Source organism: Melanotaenia boesemani, chromosome 12, assembly GCF_017639745.1.
Source record: "Melanotaenia boesemani isolate fMelBoe1 chromosome 12, fMelBoe1.pri, whole genome shotgun sequence".
NCBI lineage: Eukaryota > Metazoa > Chordata > Actinopteri > Atheriniformes > Melanotaeniidae > Melanotaenia > Melanotaenia boesemani.
In genome coordinates, this window is record NC_055693.1 from 32,630,417 (window position 1) to 32,649,092 (window position 18,676).

Genomic DNA, 18,676 nt, shown 5'->3' on the forward strand with positions numbered 1-18,676 from the left:
GGTTAAATATCATAAATCTGTCAGTTTCCCCTCGCTTCATAGTGTGAGGTCGAGAGAGCCCCGTCAGTATGTCGTTCATCCAATCCATTCCACTTGTTCATATAGAGAACGCCCACATCCACAGCCAGTCCATGTTTTCCCTGTGAGCCTGCTTGCACTCGGAACCTGCAGCGTGCACCTTTGAAGCACACAGAGCCGAATAGAGCAGCATTAGAAGAATGTGAATGGATTGACGAAGAAAGTAAGTAGGCCTATTCATCACTGCTGGTAGTAACAATTCGTTAGCACGAGCCCCCAAGTGACAACAGAAAGTCCCATCTAATTAATAAACCAATGCTTCGTAGAGGGGGACAGAGAGGCTATCTGGTCCAGGAACTCCTGGTTAACCTTCATGTGCAGCTTTTCAAATGGATTTTCAGATTCGTGGTTTTTCCTTCCACATATTGTACCACCTGCTTCTTCTACAAGGCACTTTATCTTTGACATGGTCACAATGAAAGAAATCCCAAACAGCACTCTCCGCGCTTTCTCCTCACTTTCTCCGTAGCATCACGCTAGCGGTGCTTCTTGTGTGTTCTTCTGGACTGGGGAGGGACGAGCTTACGCAGCAGCTGCTGCTAACGGAGAAGAGTAAACTGCACGTTCTTTTAATGTTAATGTGTTTTGATGTCTAAATATAATTAAAACTGAGAGGTGAGCTGCCACAGGATGCTGCTCCACCCAGCATGATGTGCACGCCTCGTAAGACCCTACATGTGTGTGTGAGAAAGAGAGGGGAAGGAGAGGGATCTGGGGATGTAAGGCCAGAGGGAACCAAACTTCCCTCCAGAGCATGAACCGCTGGTGGCAGTAGGCACCCCTGTTCACCAGGAGGCTCTCCAGGTCAGGACAGGCCAGGAGCAGCCGTCCCCCATGACCAAGACACCCACGACTGCAGCCAATGAGCTGCCACCATCCCCAGAAGGCATCCACCCACTACATGCCTAGGGGGGAAGAAGAAGAGGGGGAGGAGGATAGTGGGAGAGCCAATATCCATAACCCACCAACCCCAGCACTTCCAGGCCTCCCCCACAGGTGACTGGGTGGACCTATTTTGAGGTGCACATCAAGGAATTCTTACCATATTTAAGCTGCTGCCAAATCAATTTCATGCAGCGAAAGCAATATTAACATAAAGTATGTCAAAGACCTGTGGTGGAACAGTCGATGAGTTCAGGCTCTCTTGTGATGTGAGGCTACTGGGTTCTGGATGAGGCTGGTAGATTGGGTACTGTTGGCAGTGGTCATCCTCTGCTTCTGAGTCATCAAGGCCGGGCAGAGAGCTGCTGCATCCTCGGGGGCCTCCGATACTGCTGCTGCCACACGAGGAATAACTTAGGCGAGATATGGAGCGAGAGGGGACAGTTCGGTTCTCTGTATATGCAAGATCATCTAGAACAAGAAAACAAAACAAAACAAACAAAACAAAAACAGGATGAATGACTAAACATTCATCTGTTTTCTGATCATTCTGAGTAAATTTTTAATTTTTTTATAGTAACAACTCCAACCTACAATATCCACAAACCACATCTGTTGTGTAGAATCAGCTAATCAGTGGTTTGTAAGCAAACACGGACGTGAAGGAGTTAATCCTTTGAAAACTGGCATGAATGTCTATAAACTAATTTAATCTGGTTTCCTGGAATATTGTCATTTGTTAATTTCCATGCACTTAGAATAAAATTACAATTATATGTGTTTTGGACCTTTTCAATGGAAACACACACCTTATTTATAGAAAAGCTCGGAAATTTTCTAAAATTATATAAAAAATGCAATTGGTTAAAACTTTTGATCTTTATTTAGTTCAAAGAACTAACAAAATTTCGTTCAGTTTACTTAGTTCAAAGATGTAAACTAATTTTGTTCAAATTATTCTTTCTTCCTGGTCAGTGGTTGTTTTGGGGAATATCGCCCCTAGTGAGCAGTTGTTGTAACCACATGATGTTCAGTTGGTTTGGTCCACTTGAGTAAAGAGCAGTGTGAAAGCAAACCATACCAAATAAAAATGTAACATTTCTCACAATTCTTCATCTGATCAAACCCACGGACAATCCTGGTGTGAATGTGTTGTTAGAGTTCCACAGACTCACTGTGCACCGTTGATGTTGAAAGACCACTCTTTTTGAATTTTGCATTGATTTTTTTCTTTATATTTAGTTATTGATGATTTTCTGACTGAGTCTGGTGCAAAGCAGTGAGTAATGACACATCCTTCCTTGGAAAGACAAAGCCAATAGTGTATGCTTCTTTTATACCCAATCCTGACACCCTCACCAGTCACCAATTAATGTATTGATTGTAAACTCCCTCACATCACAGCGTTGCTTCTAAAATGTCACTTGTATTTCATATTTGAAGAAATCCCTGCATTTTGCATTTTGTACTATTCTACCGTGCTGTGAAGCCATTTCCAGGTCCAGACCCTTGTGCTGTTCATGATCAGTTGGGTGAAAAATGTCATCCAGATCAGCCTCAGCAAGCATTGACTCCCTTCCCCCTATATCTGTGTCCATGACATCATGGGCCTCTGGGGCCTGAAGGGTCTGGGCCTGAGGATAGAGAACACAAATAATGAGCACAGATACACAATACTATTTCAGATTTATATAGAAATAAAGAGGAAGAGGGTAAGTGAAGAAACTGGTGTTACAAAAGAATAGGCTTTAATTTCAGATTGTAAGATGCTCTCTAGAATTGTTTACAGCATTTACTTACATGTTTGTATTTATTAAGAACAGCAAATTCATGATGATACCAGCTGATATACTTATTCATGATTTGAAACTCTACATGCGGATCACAAAAGATTTCTTTATTTAATAATGATCTAAAAACTTCTTATTAAACTAAGATGGGAACGAGACTCAGGCAGCAGTTTAATGGGATTTGTTATGTTGCAGTACCAGTTAAATGTTTAATGACTATATATTATATAAATTAGTCAGAATCAATAAGCATACATGCAGCTGCCCATATGAACAAAACTTTTAATCATAGCTTCTAAAACCTTGTATAAAACATAAGAGAATGAAGCCAAATTTGGATCTTCTGAAACCCTGCAGTCTATTTGCATGACATTGTTGTTTACAAATGAGAACTTGTTCTCAAACATTTTTTACCTGGTTAAATAAGGGTTCAATAAAAAAAATAAAAAAAATGTTATGGTTTTGGCTGTGTTGGTTTGTCTGTCTGTCTGTTAGCAATTTAATGCAAAAGTAATAACAAATTTTGATGAAATTTTCAGAAAATCTCCAAGATGGAATAAGGAACAAATTCGGAACAGCAAGAACTACAGAAAAAACACAAAAGCCCAGAAAGATGTGATAACTGGCTAGCAGCTATCAAGCGTGTTAATGCGTACAAGTTCTTTCAAATACTTCCACTGTTTAAACTTCTGTTTTTTTATGTATAAATGCGTAAAATACCATGATATGTCTGGTTACAGTAACAATAACAAACATCTGTTGGTGGCTTTTGTGAAGTTCTCAATGTTTTTTGTTAGCAGTTAGCAGATAGACATCCAGGCGTTCGTTCAATCCTACAGCCACTAGCTTCGCCTCATATGCAGGAAACCTAAAACTATGAGAACAAGTTACATTCTTCAACACGGACGCTGGTGTGATGCAGGGTTTTCTTTTTTTGGGATGTAGGTTTGCATCTGCTCATGGGAAGATAGATAATTTTGCCTTTTGAGCTTCTAACTCAAAAAGTAATGCCCACAATTACTGGAAATAAAATAAAATAAAATAAAATAAAATAAAATAAAATAAAATAAATAAATAAATAAATAAATAAATAAATAAATAAATAAAATAAAATAAAATAAAATAAAATAAAATAAAATAAATAAAATAAAATAAAATAAAATAAAATAAAAACTACATCGGCTTGACCGAGGTCTACACTCTCTGAATTTCCTGAATGATTTGGCTGGTTAAAAAAATGTTAAATGAAAGAAAAAAAAAAAATCTAACTTAAGATTAAAAACATCTTATAGGAAGACCAGTAACAAGGTTGGGTCTTAAAGATGGATCAATACAAACTGTTCATAGATGAGGTGCTTAAGAGTTGAACCTCATAAATATTCTTCCACTGCATTTATCACATGTTCATATGTCAGTGATTCTATATTTAGGGGTACATTTCAGGTCCATGGGGTGTACTTCTCAGTTTGATCAAATATTATTTGTCAATACATCAAACAATGACCAACTTTATATTGGAAGATATTTCTCTTTAATTTAATACAAAAAGTTACCAGGTTCCATCATTTATTTAGTAAAAAATGCAAATTATAAATTACAATTTGCAGTTTTTGTGCTGTCCGATTTCTTAAACGTCAAGTTTGCTCTTATAACTTAACAACAGAATTCATGTTTTTAGATATTTTTTCAGCACTAATTGATAAAAAAAATATTAAAACATAATAAAGCTGTTTTCAAAACTATTTAAAATATGAATATACATGAAATTATTCACTTTATGTGTGTCCGAGAAATCATTGTCAACTGTGGTACCCACTGATAAAACCCCTATAAATCAGCAATGGTTTACTCCAAAGTCACATGACTCGCATTGCTGGAGGGAACATCCTTTTTGGTGGGAACTCTGGAGACAAAGTGGTAAATTTCAACGCCACCTTGTCAATATTTCATTAAAATGATTGTCTACACATGGAGCGAATTAATTGGTCAACAACTGTGTTATCAGTATTTTCTTGCGTACTTACTCCCAACGTTTTAATGACAAGAATATAAAGAAACCACAAAGAAATATGAGTTGATCATGGTCATGTGGTGACATGATCATAGCAAGCATAAAGATGGAAAAGTAGAGGAAATGTCAACTGTGTTACCCATCAAGTGTGACACGGTTGACCGGGAATGTCACAGCGGACATTTTAGCAGGGTTTATTTTCATGTCTTGCTTATTGAGTGTGGCTAGTTTAAACACATTAACTTGATTAAATTGATATTACACATAAACTGCATGATGAAATATATACCAGTGTAGTGATCTGACACTATTAATCAACTATTACTATTACGTAGAAATGACATGATGAATACATCATTGTAGATGTAATTACTTAGTAATTAGACTACATAAATCATGAATGATGCAGTGATGTAATCAAAATTATCTATACACTGAATACGTCATTACACTCGTGACTAGGCAATGAGACTTTGCTACACGATTAATGGGAGTTCGTTAGATAAATTACACTACCCTTCAAAAGTTTGGGGTCACTTCCCTATTGAATCCCATGGCAAAGTGACCCCAAACTTTTGAGCGGTAGTGTACATTTCATTTTATTAATTGTTTCTCTTTGGCTTTAAAGACAATCACCTTATGTTTTTGTTTAACTGAATAAAGTTAAGGCACATCCAGTCATTAATCTCCTCAATACATTTACCAAGAGCCTGTATGAGGCCTCAGTCTCCTGGTGACATTGTAATGTAAATCTGTGTGTCGTCTGCATAGCTATGGTAACTAATGTTGTTGTTCTTTTTGACGTGTGCCAGTGGGAGCATGTAGGTGTTTAACAGAAGAGGCCCCAGGATGGAACCTTGGGGAACTCCACATGTAATTCTTGTCTGCTCAGATGTAAAGTTACCTATTGACACAAAGTACTTCCTGTTCTCTAAATAGCCCAGTGTTTTGCATCAACGTTTCTGCTCTAGAGCAGGGCTACTCAATTCGGTCCTACGAGGGCCACAATCCAGCAGGTTTTCCATGTATCCCTGCACCAACACACCTGAGTCAAATTAGGTGGCTCTAACAGCCAATCAGGTTCTACACAATGACTCATTAATTTGACTCAGGTGTGTTGGTGCAGGGACACATGGAAAACCTGCTGGATTGTGGCCCTTGTAGGACCGAATTGAGTAGCCCTGGTCTAGAGGATCTTTGGTCATTTCTGTTTGTGCAGCAACGGCTGTCGGTGATCAGCTGATCGGCTTTTCTCTCTTTGCATTTATTATTCAGCTCAAAAGGATGTTTTTACCCCAAAGTGTTGTCTTTGGCAGGACCTTCTCTAACAGTAGTTGATGAAAAGATGTAGCTGTAGAAAGGATTATATTACAACTTTTCTGATCTGTTCCAGGCAGGAGTTGAACAGAAAAAAAAGTGTGAAAAATTGAAAAACTAGTAAAACAAGCAGCCAGTGATGTATTTTATCAGCAGGTGTTTACTTTGGGAGATGCTGCTGTAGGACGTTTATCACTGCTGCACAAACACTCACACTTCATTGATGAAAGGAAAAAGCTGTTTTTATCCAGATCATCAGTTTTATCAGTTTCTTCATCAATGTTAGCTGTTTAACTTCAGTTGTCACATCTGCTGGTTTTAGGACAGAAATTATCACCATGGAGACGGTTGGTGAGATGATGATATATAAATTCTAAATTATTAGCAAGAACATGGTAGAGATGATTTAGAACAACATATAGAAGTACATTACATGCTGCATTTACTGACCCTTGGACATCTGAAGTTTATCCAAAGGAAGGCCAGTTAACAGTAAATATTTGTAGCATCGGCTCGTTCTGGTGATACGAGGAGATTTCAGGCGACTGGTGATTAATCATGGTTAATTTGTAGGCTTTGATTAATCATGGTTAATTAATCTGAAAGCTGTAATTAATCTGTTTGAAAACTGTAATCATTTGACAGCCCTAATTGTTACATTTGTTCAATAACTTGGAAGTAGAATAAAGAATGAAAGGAGAGGCATGAGGATGAAAGGAAGAAGGGGAGAAATGATGAAGGGATAATAAGAGGAGAAAGGAGAGATCAAAGGAAGAATGGACAGAAGGGATTGATGGGAGGGGATGGGGGATGTTAAGAAATGAAATTAATGTTTCTTCACTGTGTTATTTTGTTGTCAACTGTGTTACACACGATTTTTGTGCTATAATGACTTTAAATGTTGACTAAACTGTAATATAAATAATGAGGGACATTGCTAGAGAGTAATGACTTGCATAATAATGTTGAGCAACTTAAAAATTCAGATGAAATATAGTTTTTAAAAAATCATCCTTGTGGTAATATCCCACAGAACAGACCTTTTTAGTTCAAAATTCTTATTTTCAAAGCAGTTAGACAAACAACAACAAAACCCTGGATGAATAGACCCAAGAAGTTGCAAACAATTGCTTTATCAAATGTATAGTACTTCATTCATGTCTTCGACAGCACAACTTTAGTCAGTAACACGTTTGACAAAAAAATGAACCGGGTGTTTATTTTGAATATTTAAAAAACCATTACAGCTTAAGCTTTCCAATGAATGGATTTAGAATAATCCAGCGGTATAGTATGGAAACAAAAAGAATAATAAGCCACAAAGCACATTGATTTTTTTTTCTTTTTAGTTAATCTGAAATGTGCCCCTAATTATAAAATCACTCATGTAGTTTTGGTGATAAATATACTCTGTACCTGTGCATTTCCACTCTGTGAGCTATTATTGTGTAATAAGTCTCCACTGAAACTTATCATGCCAAAGTCAGGTGCATGTGGGAGCCGGTTTTTGGGCCAGATAACATGAGCAGAGCACACAGAGAGAAAATTCACCCTTGCCTTTCAGAGTGTATAAAAAGATTTTGTTACATAAAGCAGGACTACAATGCAGGTGGATGTAGATTAAGATTTATTTCACATATAACTAAGAGTCATTAAAAGAAACCAAAGCCAGTGACACAGGACAAACAAGAACTAAATGAAACTAATACAATTCAGAACAACTGGCAAAAAACAAACAAACAAAAAAAAAAAAAAGGAGAAAAAAAAAAAAAATCACAAACTGGGTCAAGATTAACAAAACCGGGTCTAAATTTACTGTTATCGACTATGTATTACTCTCTTTAAAAGAGGCACCACCAGTGGAAGAGAAGATGGAAGTAAAGATCAGAGGCTAAAACCCATCTCCTCCAAAAACGAAGAAAAGCAGTCACACAAAGACAGCTAGCCACAGCAGACAGTGTTTGGAAGAGACAGAAAACATGGAGACACAAGCAGAAAAACTGGCCCTTAGAATGTCATGAAGACATACAAATTAGTTTGGATGGGGAAAATGTTTCTTGTGGTTAGTTTACGAGCTTCTACCTGATCTTGGCTTCTTGAGTTGTTGGAGTAGTCACAGCCCAGTATGAAATCAAAAGGATCAACAGTTAACCGCCTTTTAGTCTTTTTCATCTTTGGAAACCAGAAAGGAAAACAGGAATCAGAGAAAGACTCTTATCACTCCAAAACACACTAATTATTTGATAATGAGACAGGAGATGACAAAAATGTAAAAATATCCAGCCCTTCTTCAAACTACACATCAAAACTGTTCTATTTGGAAAACGTTAGTCATACAGTATATATATATATATATATATATATATATATATATATATATATATATATATATATATATATATATACACTCACTGGTCACATAACAGGTCCACCTGTTCAACTGCTAGTTAACACAAATATCTAATCAGCCAATCACACGGCAGCAACTCAACACACCTAGTCATGTAAACATGGTGAAGACGACTTGCTGAAGTTCAAACTGAGCATCAGAATGAGGAAGAAAGGAGATTTAAGTGACCTTGAACATGGCATGTTTGTTGGTCTGAGTATTTATTTATTTTATTTTCACACACAACCATCTCTAGGATTTACAGAGAATGGTCTGAAGAAGGGAAAATATCCAGCGAGCAGCAGTTGTCTGGACCAGAATGTCTGGTTGATGTCAGAGGTCAGAGGAGAATGGGCAGACTGGTTGGAAATGATAGAAAGACAACAGGAAGTTCATTCAGGGTCTGCAGAAATGCATCTCTGAACAAACAGCACATCCAGCCTTGAAGCAGACGGGCTAATGGTCCACCCATTTTTGACCACAGTCACCAGATCTCAGTCCAATAGAGCAGCTTCTGGAGATTCTCATCTTACCATGTGGACCTGGTAACGTGGCCAGTGAGTGTACAAAAACTTATGAAAATAACTGATATGGAGTCAGAAACGTTTTTTTTTTTAAATATAAACGATGATACAACTATCACTGTTTATTTCCATTTTGTTACAGAAGACAAAACATTTTAAATCAGTTCAAAGAGCATTTGAGGATGAGTGACTAAACATGAAGATTATTATTTTTTCTATGTTTTGCTTTAAGAACAAGCTGAAGACAAAGCACCCAAAGTTGTAGGGACATCCCTTCACCTCCAAGAAACAACTTCAGCTGGATTTTGGCTTGTTTTAGTGGCTTTATTGTCAGAGGATTTCCTAAAAGGAGTGTGAAAAGGTTCCATACACTACTCTATGTCAGACAGAAGAGGGTGCTCTGCCTAAAAGAAACTAAGAATGGCTGCTGCTAACATCATTCAGCCTCTTGCAACGTCTTCCTGTTGACACCAAGCAAAAGTTAAATCATGCAAGACATAAATGCAACCAGAATCTGTAAAGCAACCAGCAGAGCCCAGGGTTCCTGACATTTCTTAAGATAGCAGCCGATGGATGCACTCCCTGAAAATAAGCAAAGTTCAGCTTCTACGTTACACAGAGATTTTGGTATAAACAATATCTCTCTGAGTAATGACTAATTCCCGCGGGCCCTGTGTTGTCCCTGTTTAATAATCTCTTTCAGCTGCACTGAGACTCTGTGAGCATTTGTGTATAACAATCTACCCATTCCCTGTTTGACTGTAACTATCATCTCCAGGATTGGTGGCTGGTGGCAGCACCTAGACAGAATGACCTGTCAGTATGACGAAAAGCAGTGCTGACAACAGGAGACCTTTACCTTCACACCAAAAAACTAAACAAACAAACAAACAAACAAAAACACATTTGTTTGCAAAATGCTGATTTTAACTTGAACAAAACCAGATGTTCTGCAGCTTCCCTTTGATCCGCCTGGACTATAATATCTTAACCTACAAACAGGATGTTGTTTTTCAGTTAAGACTTTTTTTTCCCAGTATTGTTTGTGGATTTCCACATTCCAAGGCATTGGCACGAATCTGCAGAGTTTTGCTGTCTCTGTAAAATCTGCAGATGTGCTGGAGAGCGTCCCACTGGGATACACTGGCCAAAAGACTACATACAAAATAGCTGGAAAACTGGTGTGCTTAATAAGCACACCAACATGACTAAATAAGAAATCAGACATATGGGAAATAAATAAATGTACAGCCAGGCCTTCAGCTGTGGGAAAAATTAGCCTGGCATCAGGAAAAATGAGCCTTCACCTTTCCTGAGGCCAGGCTAATTCTTCCACCATGTATTTTGTGGTATAAGAGCATATCATGGTAGCACAGAAAATGACCAAAAGAACTCCTCATCCTCTTCATTCAGAAGAGAACAGAATATTATTATTTTATTTTCATTTCTTTCTTTCTTTTTTTTTTTTTTTTTTAAAGATGCTCAGTTATGCACATTTCAGGATAATTTATTTTAAAATGTGAGTCCACAAGGGTAGGGATCAATCCAGCATTTTTCACAAACCCCTTTATTTATTTATACTGATCCTCTCCGTAGGCCCTCAGATCAGCCTCTACTAGAAACAAGCAGAATGAGACTCTTCCGCTCTGAGCTCCGCCTTCCCCTGATGCAGGCTGCCTCTGATTGGTTAACTGCCGGGAGTAGTTGTTGGGAGCACACACAGTTTTTGTCATAATGTCACAAAACATACAGATGTGGACAAAAGTGTTGGTACCCTTCAGTTAATGAAAAAAATCTCACAATGGTCACAGAAATAACTTGAATCTGACAAAAGTAATAATAAATAAAATTTCTATAAAATTTAACCAATGAAAGTCAGACATTGCTTTTCAACCATGCGTCAACAGAATTATTTAAAAAATAAACTCATGAAACAGGCCTGGACAAAAATGATGGTACCCTTAACTTAATGTTTTGTTGAACAACCTTATGAGGCAATCACTGCAATCAAACAATTCCTGTAACTGTCAGTGAGGCTTCTGCACCTCTCAGCAGGTATTTTGGTCCACTCCTCATAAGCAAACTGCTCCAGTTGTCTCAGGTTTGAAGGGAGCCTTTTCCAGACGGCATGTTTCAGCTCCTTCTAAAGATGCTCAATATGAATTTAGGTCAGGGCTCATAGAAGCCACTTTAGAATAGTCCATGTTTTCCTCTTAGCCATTCTTGGTGTTTTTAGCTGTGTTTTGGGTCATTGTCCTGTTATAAGACCCCATGACCTGCGACTGAGACTAAGCTTTCTGACACTGGCCAGCACATTTCTGTATAGAATCCCTTCATAGATGAGATTTCATTGTACCTGCACAGATTCAAGACACCCTGTACCAGATGCCTTAGCAACCTGCAGCGATTCAGCAACTCATAGCAATTCAGCAAATTGCATCGACTCATCAATCCGTAGCGATTAAAGCATTATTATTATTATTATTATTATTATTATTATCAATAATAATAATAATAATAATAATGATAAAAGGTTTTGGGGTTTTCTATTTCACATTACAGCGGCTGTTTTGCTTTACAGCACCACAGGTTACTACAGGATTTTACAAATGAAACACTTGCTAGCCCAGTTTAGTAAAATTCTTAGCATAATGTCTCTGAAAACAGAAATCGACCCGTTTTTTCTCTAGTCGGTCATGTCGCATTTCATCCAACTTTGACATCACAGGAGTCACACAAACGTCACAATTCTGCTGTTTCTCAAGTTTACTGTGTTGCTGTCTTTTCCTGTTTTTTATTGTAAATGCAAACGAGGTGAAAGAGACACCATCACTTTAAATATGTGAAAGAATTCAGTAATGCAATGAAGGGAGGGACAGGGGTGTATTTACAGTTATAATGTGTTAACTTGCGGCTCGGGTCGCGGGTTATATCCGGCTACATCACTGAGCCGGGTCCAGATCTCTCTGGAAGATATCCATGGGTCGGGTTTGGAAATCATCTTATCGGGTTTGGGTGGTGCAGGTTGGTAAAATTGGACTTGTGCAGAACTCTGCACAGACAAACTCGGCTGCATTGTTAGTACATGCCTCTGTACAGAAGTAGGAACCATTGTAAACATTCATGCTCTTCTTTTTTTCTTAGTGTCCTTACATTTAACAACTGGGCATAATTTTATCGTTATGTAAAAGGAAGTGGAGCATGAGGTCATGGTGTTTCACACAGCTTTGTGTTTAAAATGACAGTAACTGGAGATCATTACAATACCTGCTCTTCAGTGTTGTTTTTAAAATCATTATTATGGTTTCAGAAGCTCAGAGAAGAGACAGCTGTTGCTAGGTGGAGCCACAGAGTGAAAATCTGTCAGTTCAGTAGTGTTAATTTAACACGGGCTGTCCTTTAGCTAAACACACTGTCAGCTAATGCTTCAAATATAAACATCAAGTGTTCACCTGTGAACAAATTCCAAGGTTGAAAAGGGAAGCGGCGAAGAATCACCAGCTGTACTTTATTTCAGGAAGAAGATGTAAAACAGAGCTAAAATCCCTGCGATAGAAAAGTTTTTTACCAGAACTTTTGAAGCGAGGTTTTGTTGCAGAAAAACTGATTGTCATCTCTAGTTAATCTCGGTTACAGCTTGCAAAATCTGATAATTATTTCTTTAAGTGGAGGTTAAAGAAAATAAGTGAAAAGTGAGTGATCATACCTCTTTGTAGTGTGAGTCTGCTGCCTCCATGCTGAGCTCATATCCGTCTGCTGAGACAAAGCGCATCAAAGTGATGTTAGAATGAGTTTAGTGGCTGCATGAATCACAATAAGTTTTATAATTCTGGGAACAAATATGGTGCAGTTGCAAATGTAAGTTAATCCTGAGTTACGGTTTTTAATGCTGTGTGCACATTGTTGCACTTTGTTTGACTTTGTTGTTTTTAAAGTGCATTATAAATTAAGTTACAGTACTGCATGCAAAATAATTTTACCATCTTCATCCATAATAAAGAATTACACATAACTACTTTCCTTCTGACTGTAATCTTCCTTATTGTCATCTCTTAAAGAGCCATTGTGAATGGGAGCGAGAGAGCTGTGCCAGGCTAACAAAAACAATACTCCACCATCACATCACTGCATCCACGAATGGGAGCAGAACTCAGAACTTCATGGTGTAGGTGCATCTTTTTAAAATCGAATGAGATCATTCACAGATTAAATTAAATCTCAAATCACTCAGCCTGCTTACAGTTACCTTAATGAATACTCTTATAGGGACTGCAGAGGAGGAAGACAGACCACACACCCGCTGGGATTAGTCTCTGAAAGGTCCGCTCGGTAAAGGCGGGGCAAAGAAGTTTTTATTTTTTCATGAATAATTGTTCACTTAAGATGATCCTACATCGCATGGCTTTAATTACTGCAGCACCAAGACTTCAGTTATAATGAGAAAAGCTTACTTTGAGCCAAATCAAAAGTCGCAAGTGTTTCTTTACTGTTTGTCACTTACCTTCACATCCTCTTCATTAAATTTAAACAGTTTAGAGAGACTGCAGATCCTGATCTGGACTTTTAATAAGTTTGCCTGACCACGCAAAGTCAGTGGAAGTCAGAAAATATCTAAAAATGTTAGGAATTTCAGGGAAGTCTAGGCCTCTCTGCTCAGGCTACTGCCCCCTTGACCTTACCCTGGATGGTTACTTGCACATTAGCCACTTTGGTGGACATTAGTGAAGTGAGTCATTCTATAAAGTGGAACCCACTGAAAAATAAAATAAAATAAAATAAAAGAAAATATGGGCCTTTCTACCCGTGTATATGTGGGTTCTCTCCGGGTTTTCCGGCTTCCTCCCACCATTCAAAGACATGTATGTTAGGTTAATTGGTCACTTAATTCTCCTTAGGAGTGCATGTGAGTGGTTCCTTGTCTCTGTGTGATGGATGATATACCTTAAATGTCAGTTTTCCCACTCTACTACAGTACAAAACACAAAGGGATTTCCCTACTAAACACAGATTATGTTCACCTGCTAATAAACAAGCAGTTTAAATTTGCCCTTAGCTGTAGATACATTATATTAAATGGTTATCTGATCAGAGCTGTTCTGACCCAATCTGCCTGCTCATTCATGTAAGATTTTATGTCTTCATGCACATAAAAATGTCCAGTTTTTTTTAAAAATTTTTTTTAACAATCTTTTTTAAAGAGTCTCTGTTAGGATAGTGGTCTATAGAGAAAATCTTCAGGTGATCTTTTGTGACAATACTACACCCGGCCATTTAGAATAAAACACAATTAGAAAAAACATAGAAAAAAGAATTTTAATGAAAAAAAACAAGACCAAAAAAAAAAAAAAAAAAAAAAAAAACTGATAGGAAAAAAGAAAATATTAATACAGCTAGTACACAAACACACAACTCTAACAGATTATGTGATCCTTCCTGATGGATGAACCTCTAAAGATTTACCTTTTTTATTCTATTCTATTTTTATTCTATTTTATAAATATTTAGCTTATTCTTTTTTATTCTTAAAGGATGCAGGTACAGAAAACACATTTCACTGTACAATTGTACTATGTATAACTGTGCATGTGACAAATAAACCTCTTTGACTTGACTTACTGTGGACCTCGGGCATGCTCTGTGTATCATAGTCCTGTGGCTCTGAAAAACAGAAAAAAAATGCAATGATAAGAATCAAATTAACTGCTTTTAATTAACTTCTCCCTTCGACACCTTCTATGACAAAGAAACAAAAAGTTAAGTTTGCAATCATAACATCCATCAGCAACTCCAACTCCTAGAGTCAAGATCACTCAAGCAGTCTGTAATTCCAATATTTAGAATAAAATCAAGAGCAGCTTTTAAGTAATGACACTAAACTGCTCAGTCAGGGTTAGAGATCGCCCTCTGACTCAATTAATCTTTTACACAAACAAAAAACTCTGTTGCAAAGACACCATGTTCACAGACTGACACCCTCCGAGCTGTGAGAGCCCAGAGGACCACAGCAGAAGGCCTACAGTAAAGAAGCAGCTAAAATATGTGCGTGTGTGTGTGTGTGTGTGTGTGTGTGTGTGTGCGTGCAGTCATGCATGTTGAATCAAATCCAGGTGGTCACATGAATCTCAACGTGATAAGTTACACATTATTTCAGACATCATGTATCTGTTAACATGCATATTTATGGCTGCGCTTCATGACTTCAAGTTGCATGTGTGCAAACACTGCGTGCTGCATTCCACAAACATCGATGACAAATAAAAGTTTTGTTCTCCCTCCCCTCTTCCTGTTTCTGGTCTGTGGAGCCCTGCTGGACTGAATCCTTTAATTCCAAACACAGAATGAGAGACATGTGACTGAATGATCACAAGGCCCGCTGGGCTAAGCCAGCCATCCCACTTGTTCCTCCCAAAATCCTCAAGAGTGACTCAGCATAAGCAGAACCAGGAGTCCTGGCTGTCTTTTCATAATTCATCATTTTCACTTATCTACTGGTGCTCTGATCTCACATGGAGATCTGCTGATCTGCTTCAAGGTGGAGATAAAATGGGCTTCAATGGTACTTGGTTCATATGCTCCGAGTATGGCCAGAGGAAGTTGGCAATGCTGCGTGAGCAACTTTAAATTAAGATGAAGCGTCACTGCATCAGAATTTAAACACAAGCTGTGATTGTACAGATAACTTATTAAAACATTCATATACAATAGTAAGGTTGCCAAAGGTATTAAAGATAAAGTGTGGCCCAATTAACAAATTGGTCCATTAAGGACATAAAGGCTGCGACAGCACTCAGCACAGCTGTGAGGAGACAGAGTGGGAAAAACAGGAAAGATGGAAAATATTAAATCCCTGTTGTAGATTTGGCAGCCTGCAGATGACTGCATGTGACATTAAATAAGAGCGGAAACGTCATTCCAGTGATGCAGTGTTTAAAGATTAAGGTTCTCACCAACAGATGGCTGATAAAGGCTGAAGGACAAAGGTGACATTATGTCATCAGCTAAGTGTAATGAAAATGTTTTTAAGTTTGTAATTCCTAACAATGCCCATTTTCTAACCCAAACTATGTATTCTTAACATCTAAATCTACCCATAACCCTGTAAAGTTTAGAGCAATGATGAAAAGTAAAGAATCACAAGTGGGACTGGCTCAGACGATTTTGGAAAATATTGTGCAAAAGTCTAGAAATAGTAATCTCTTATGAGTCACCAGACTAATTCATCCTCCTGCTTATAAGCAACAAGCTCAGCAAAGCGTAATGTGTGTATGTTGTCATGTAGCAAGATGTTGTGAGTGAATGATGTCCTTCTGGAGCAACATGTGGCAGCTTAATGTCATCATATAATGAAGATTGTAGACATTAAACACCAAAGTCATCACACAACTGTGTCTCTGTAAAGAGAATAAGTGTTGAATACATAGCTTTAGTAAAATGTTGGAGCCTTTCTGTGTTTGCACATGAGAATATTTTACCTGAAAAAACTAAAGGTAAAAAAGCAAAATAAATAAATTTGAAAAAAAAATCCAGCATAGACCTTATATATACTGTCAAAAAATTCATTTTTCATTGACTCTTATTAGATTCTCATTTATGCAAACTGGAGGGATAGATACCCCTCTGACTAAATACACCGACTGTCCACTTTATCAGGTCCACCTTGCTAGTACTGCGTTGGACCCCCTTTTCCTCCAGAACTGCCTTAATTCTTGGTGTCATAGATTGAACATTCACCCTACACTGCAGCATTACTGTTCAGACTGAGGTAGCTTTGACACAGATCAGGTATGTGTTCATTTGGGACACCATAAAGTAGCCTGGGTCAGATAAAAAAAAAAAAAGCTGCAGTGTGAACGTGGCCTAATTCTCGATCTGAAACAGTCGATGGGACAATGATTATCATGGTGATGTTTTAGCAGTTAGGCTGCAGAGTGAGTAAAAGGACATTTTCCATGCAGCTGCAGTACAGCATGCAGCTGCTGAATCTCTGTAAAGCCTTTCATTTATTGGGGATTTCTTATCGTAAGCTCTAGCAGACTTCCATGACTTGGAGTCGGTGCTCTCTGACTCTGACAGACTGAACTTTTGACCATCAATCTCTTTTCAGGGCTTCCAAAGCAACAGATGGAAATCTCTTCAGGTTACCACTTAAACTAAACGCAGAGACAATCTTCTGCATTTCTGACCTTTCATTTGCTCTGTTTTGTGCATTTATAGGGACATTGTGAACGTGGCAGCTGCCCAGTAACTACAGTGTTTCACTAATGATCAATACACTGTTTTCGATTTAGTGGGGATTAATTACTTAGTCATGACAATGATTGTTAATTAGAAGGAGAAAGTTACTTGTTCACTTTCCATATACAGATTTTAAGAAGTGGAACAAAGATTGACCCATTCCAGACATAAGCTTCTGCTCTGAAAGGGGTTGGGAGGAGGATTAAAAAACCAAGTAAACTCACCTCCCAGGTCACTCTGAGAGCAGCTGCGTTCTTCGCTCAACCTCTTGAATAGTGATCGCATCACCTTGGCACTCCCAAAGCGCTTGAAACGTGCACGGACATTCTCATGGTACCACTCCAAAGTACCAATCTTGAGGACCCTGTTGAAACACAAAGAACAATAATCTTTGCAACAGAGCCCTCGCACCTACTAAAAAACAATGTCAAAATGTAAACAAGGCCTGGATGAACCTTTTGCTCCCCTTTAACAAACAGCCTTACTGCACAAATTAAACTGTGCAGCGCAGGTTCAAGCATGAAAGTTGTAGCTTGATATTTTCCAGACACCCAATTAGCTCCCCTTAAAAAAACTTCCAGTTTGGAGCTTCATCTCAACAAACACTGGTATGATGGTTTACATACGGACCTGGACTTAAATTGCATTGCTGGGACCAGGGGAGTATGAGCAGTAAAAAACCATGAAATGACAGATGTCAAAACTTCTGCTGTAAAACACACCCAGCACTGCTTCAGCAAGACACTAAGCAGCTTTGGTTTTTACTAGACAATCATGCCTTGCCCTTCAAACATTATGGATACTATGCATGTTTGAAGGAAGCAAGAAAGAAATTTTCTGTAGAGTTTCTTAGCTTTCTATAGACAAATCCAAAATAAGTAGAACAGATGAGAATTGGACCATTTTCCCAACAATGTCTTGTGCATTTCTTGGCTGTTCGAACACCAGTAGGAAAAAGTGAATGTGAAAATCACAGAGCTTCATAAAAATTGCAGCTGCCTGTTTCTGTAGTCCTCTGTGTGACACTGGGGGGGTCAGTGTGTTTGTCTGCTGTTGGCAGTGTATTCGCATCGGGGAGGAACACCAAACATACAGAGAGCAGATGAGAAATTGTTGTGATAGCAGAGGAAACACAAAAAAACACACAAAACACACAAAACGGTCGTCAATCTGACACTAAATGGTATGTATCCATGTTGCTGTCCAGCTGAACGTGACACAATGGGTAATGTTTGCTATGCTAGACTAATATAACAAACGTTATCTGTTGTTTCATCTGTTAGCATTAACTAGCATTGCTAGTATATGCTAACGAATTAAAGGCTGTTACATACTCCGTGAGAAGTGAGAACTTTTTTCTTGTTCTCGGGCCCATTTTGTTCTCGTGGACATGGTTGGGGATATCTTGCGGCTTGTTCTCAACGCATCAGCCACGCAGAACTTTCTTGTC

The 18,676-nt window shown here is 38.2% G+C and overlaps 1 protein-coding gene across 2 annotated transcripts in view; it reads right to left on the bottom strand.

Annotated features, from left to right (window-relative positions):
• Window positions 1-18,676, bottom strand: part of mlphb (melanophilin b) — a 76,154-nt gene that overhangs the window by 24,692 nt on the left and 32,786 nt on the right. The window contains exons 4-9 of one of the 2 annotated variants that reach the window (XM_042001416.1): window positions 17,451-17,590; window positions 14,608-14,649; window positions 12,698-12,747; window positions 8,161-8,250; window positions 2,438-2,594; window positions 1,190-1,431 (exon numbers count right to left, since the gene is read on the bottom strand). In XM_042001416.1, coding sequence (XP_041857350.1) covers window positions 1,190-1,431; window positions 2,438-2,594; window positions 8,161-8,250; window positions 12,698-12,747; window positions 14,608-14,649; window positions 17,451-17,590 — 721 coding nt within the window. The remainder of the gene's footprint in view (window positions 1-1,189; window positions 1,432-2,437; window positions 2,595-8,160; window positions 8,251-12,697; window positions 12,748-14,607; window positions 14,650-17,450; window positions 17,591-18,676) is intronic. The other variant, XM_042001417.1, reaches the window with a different exon arrangement.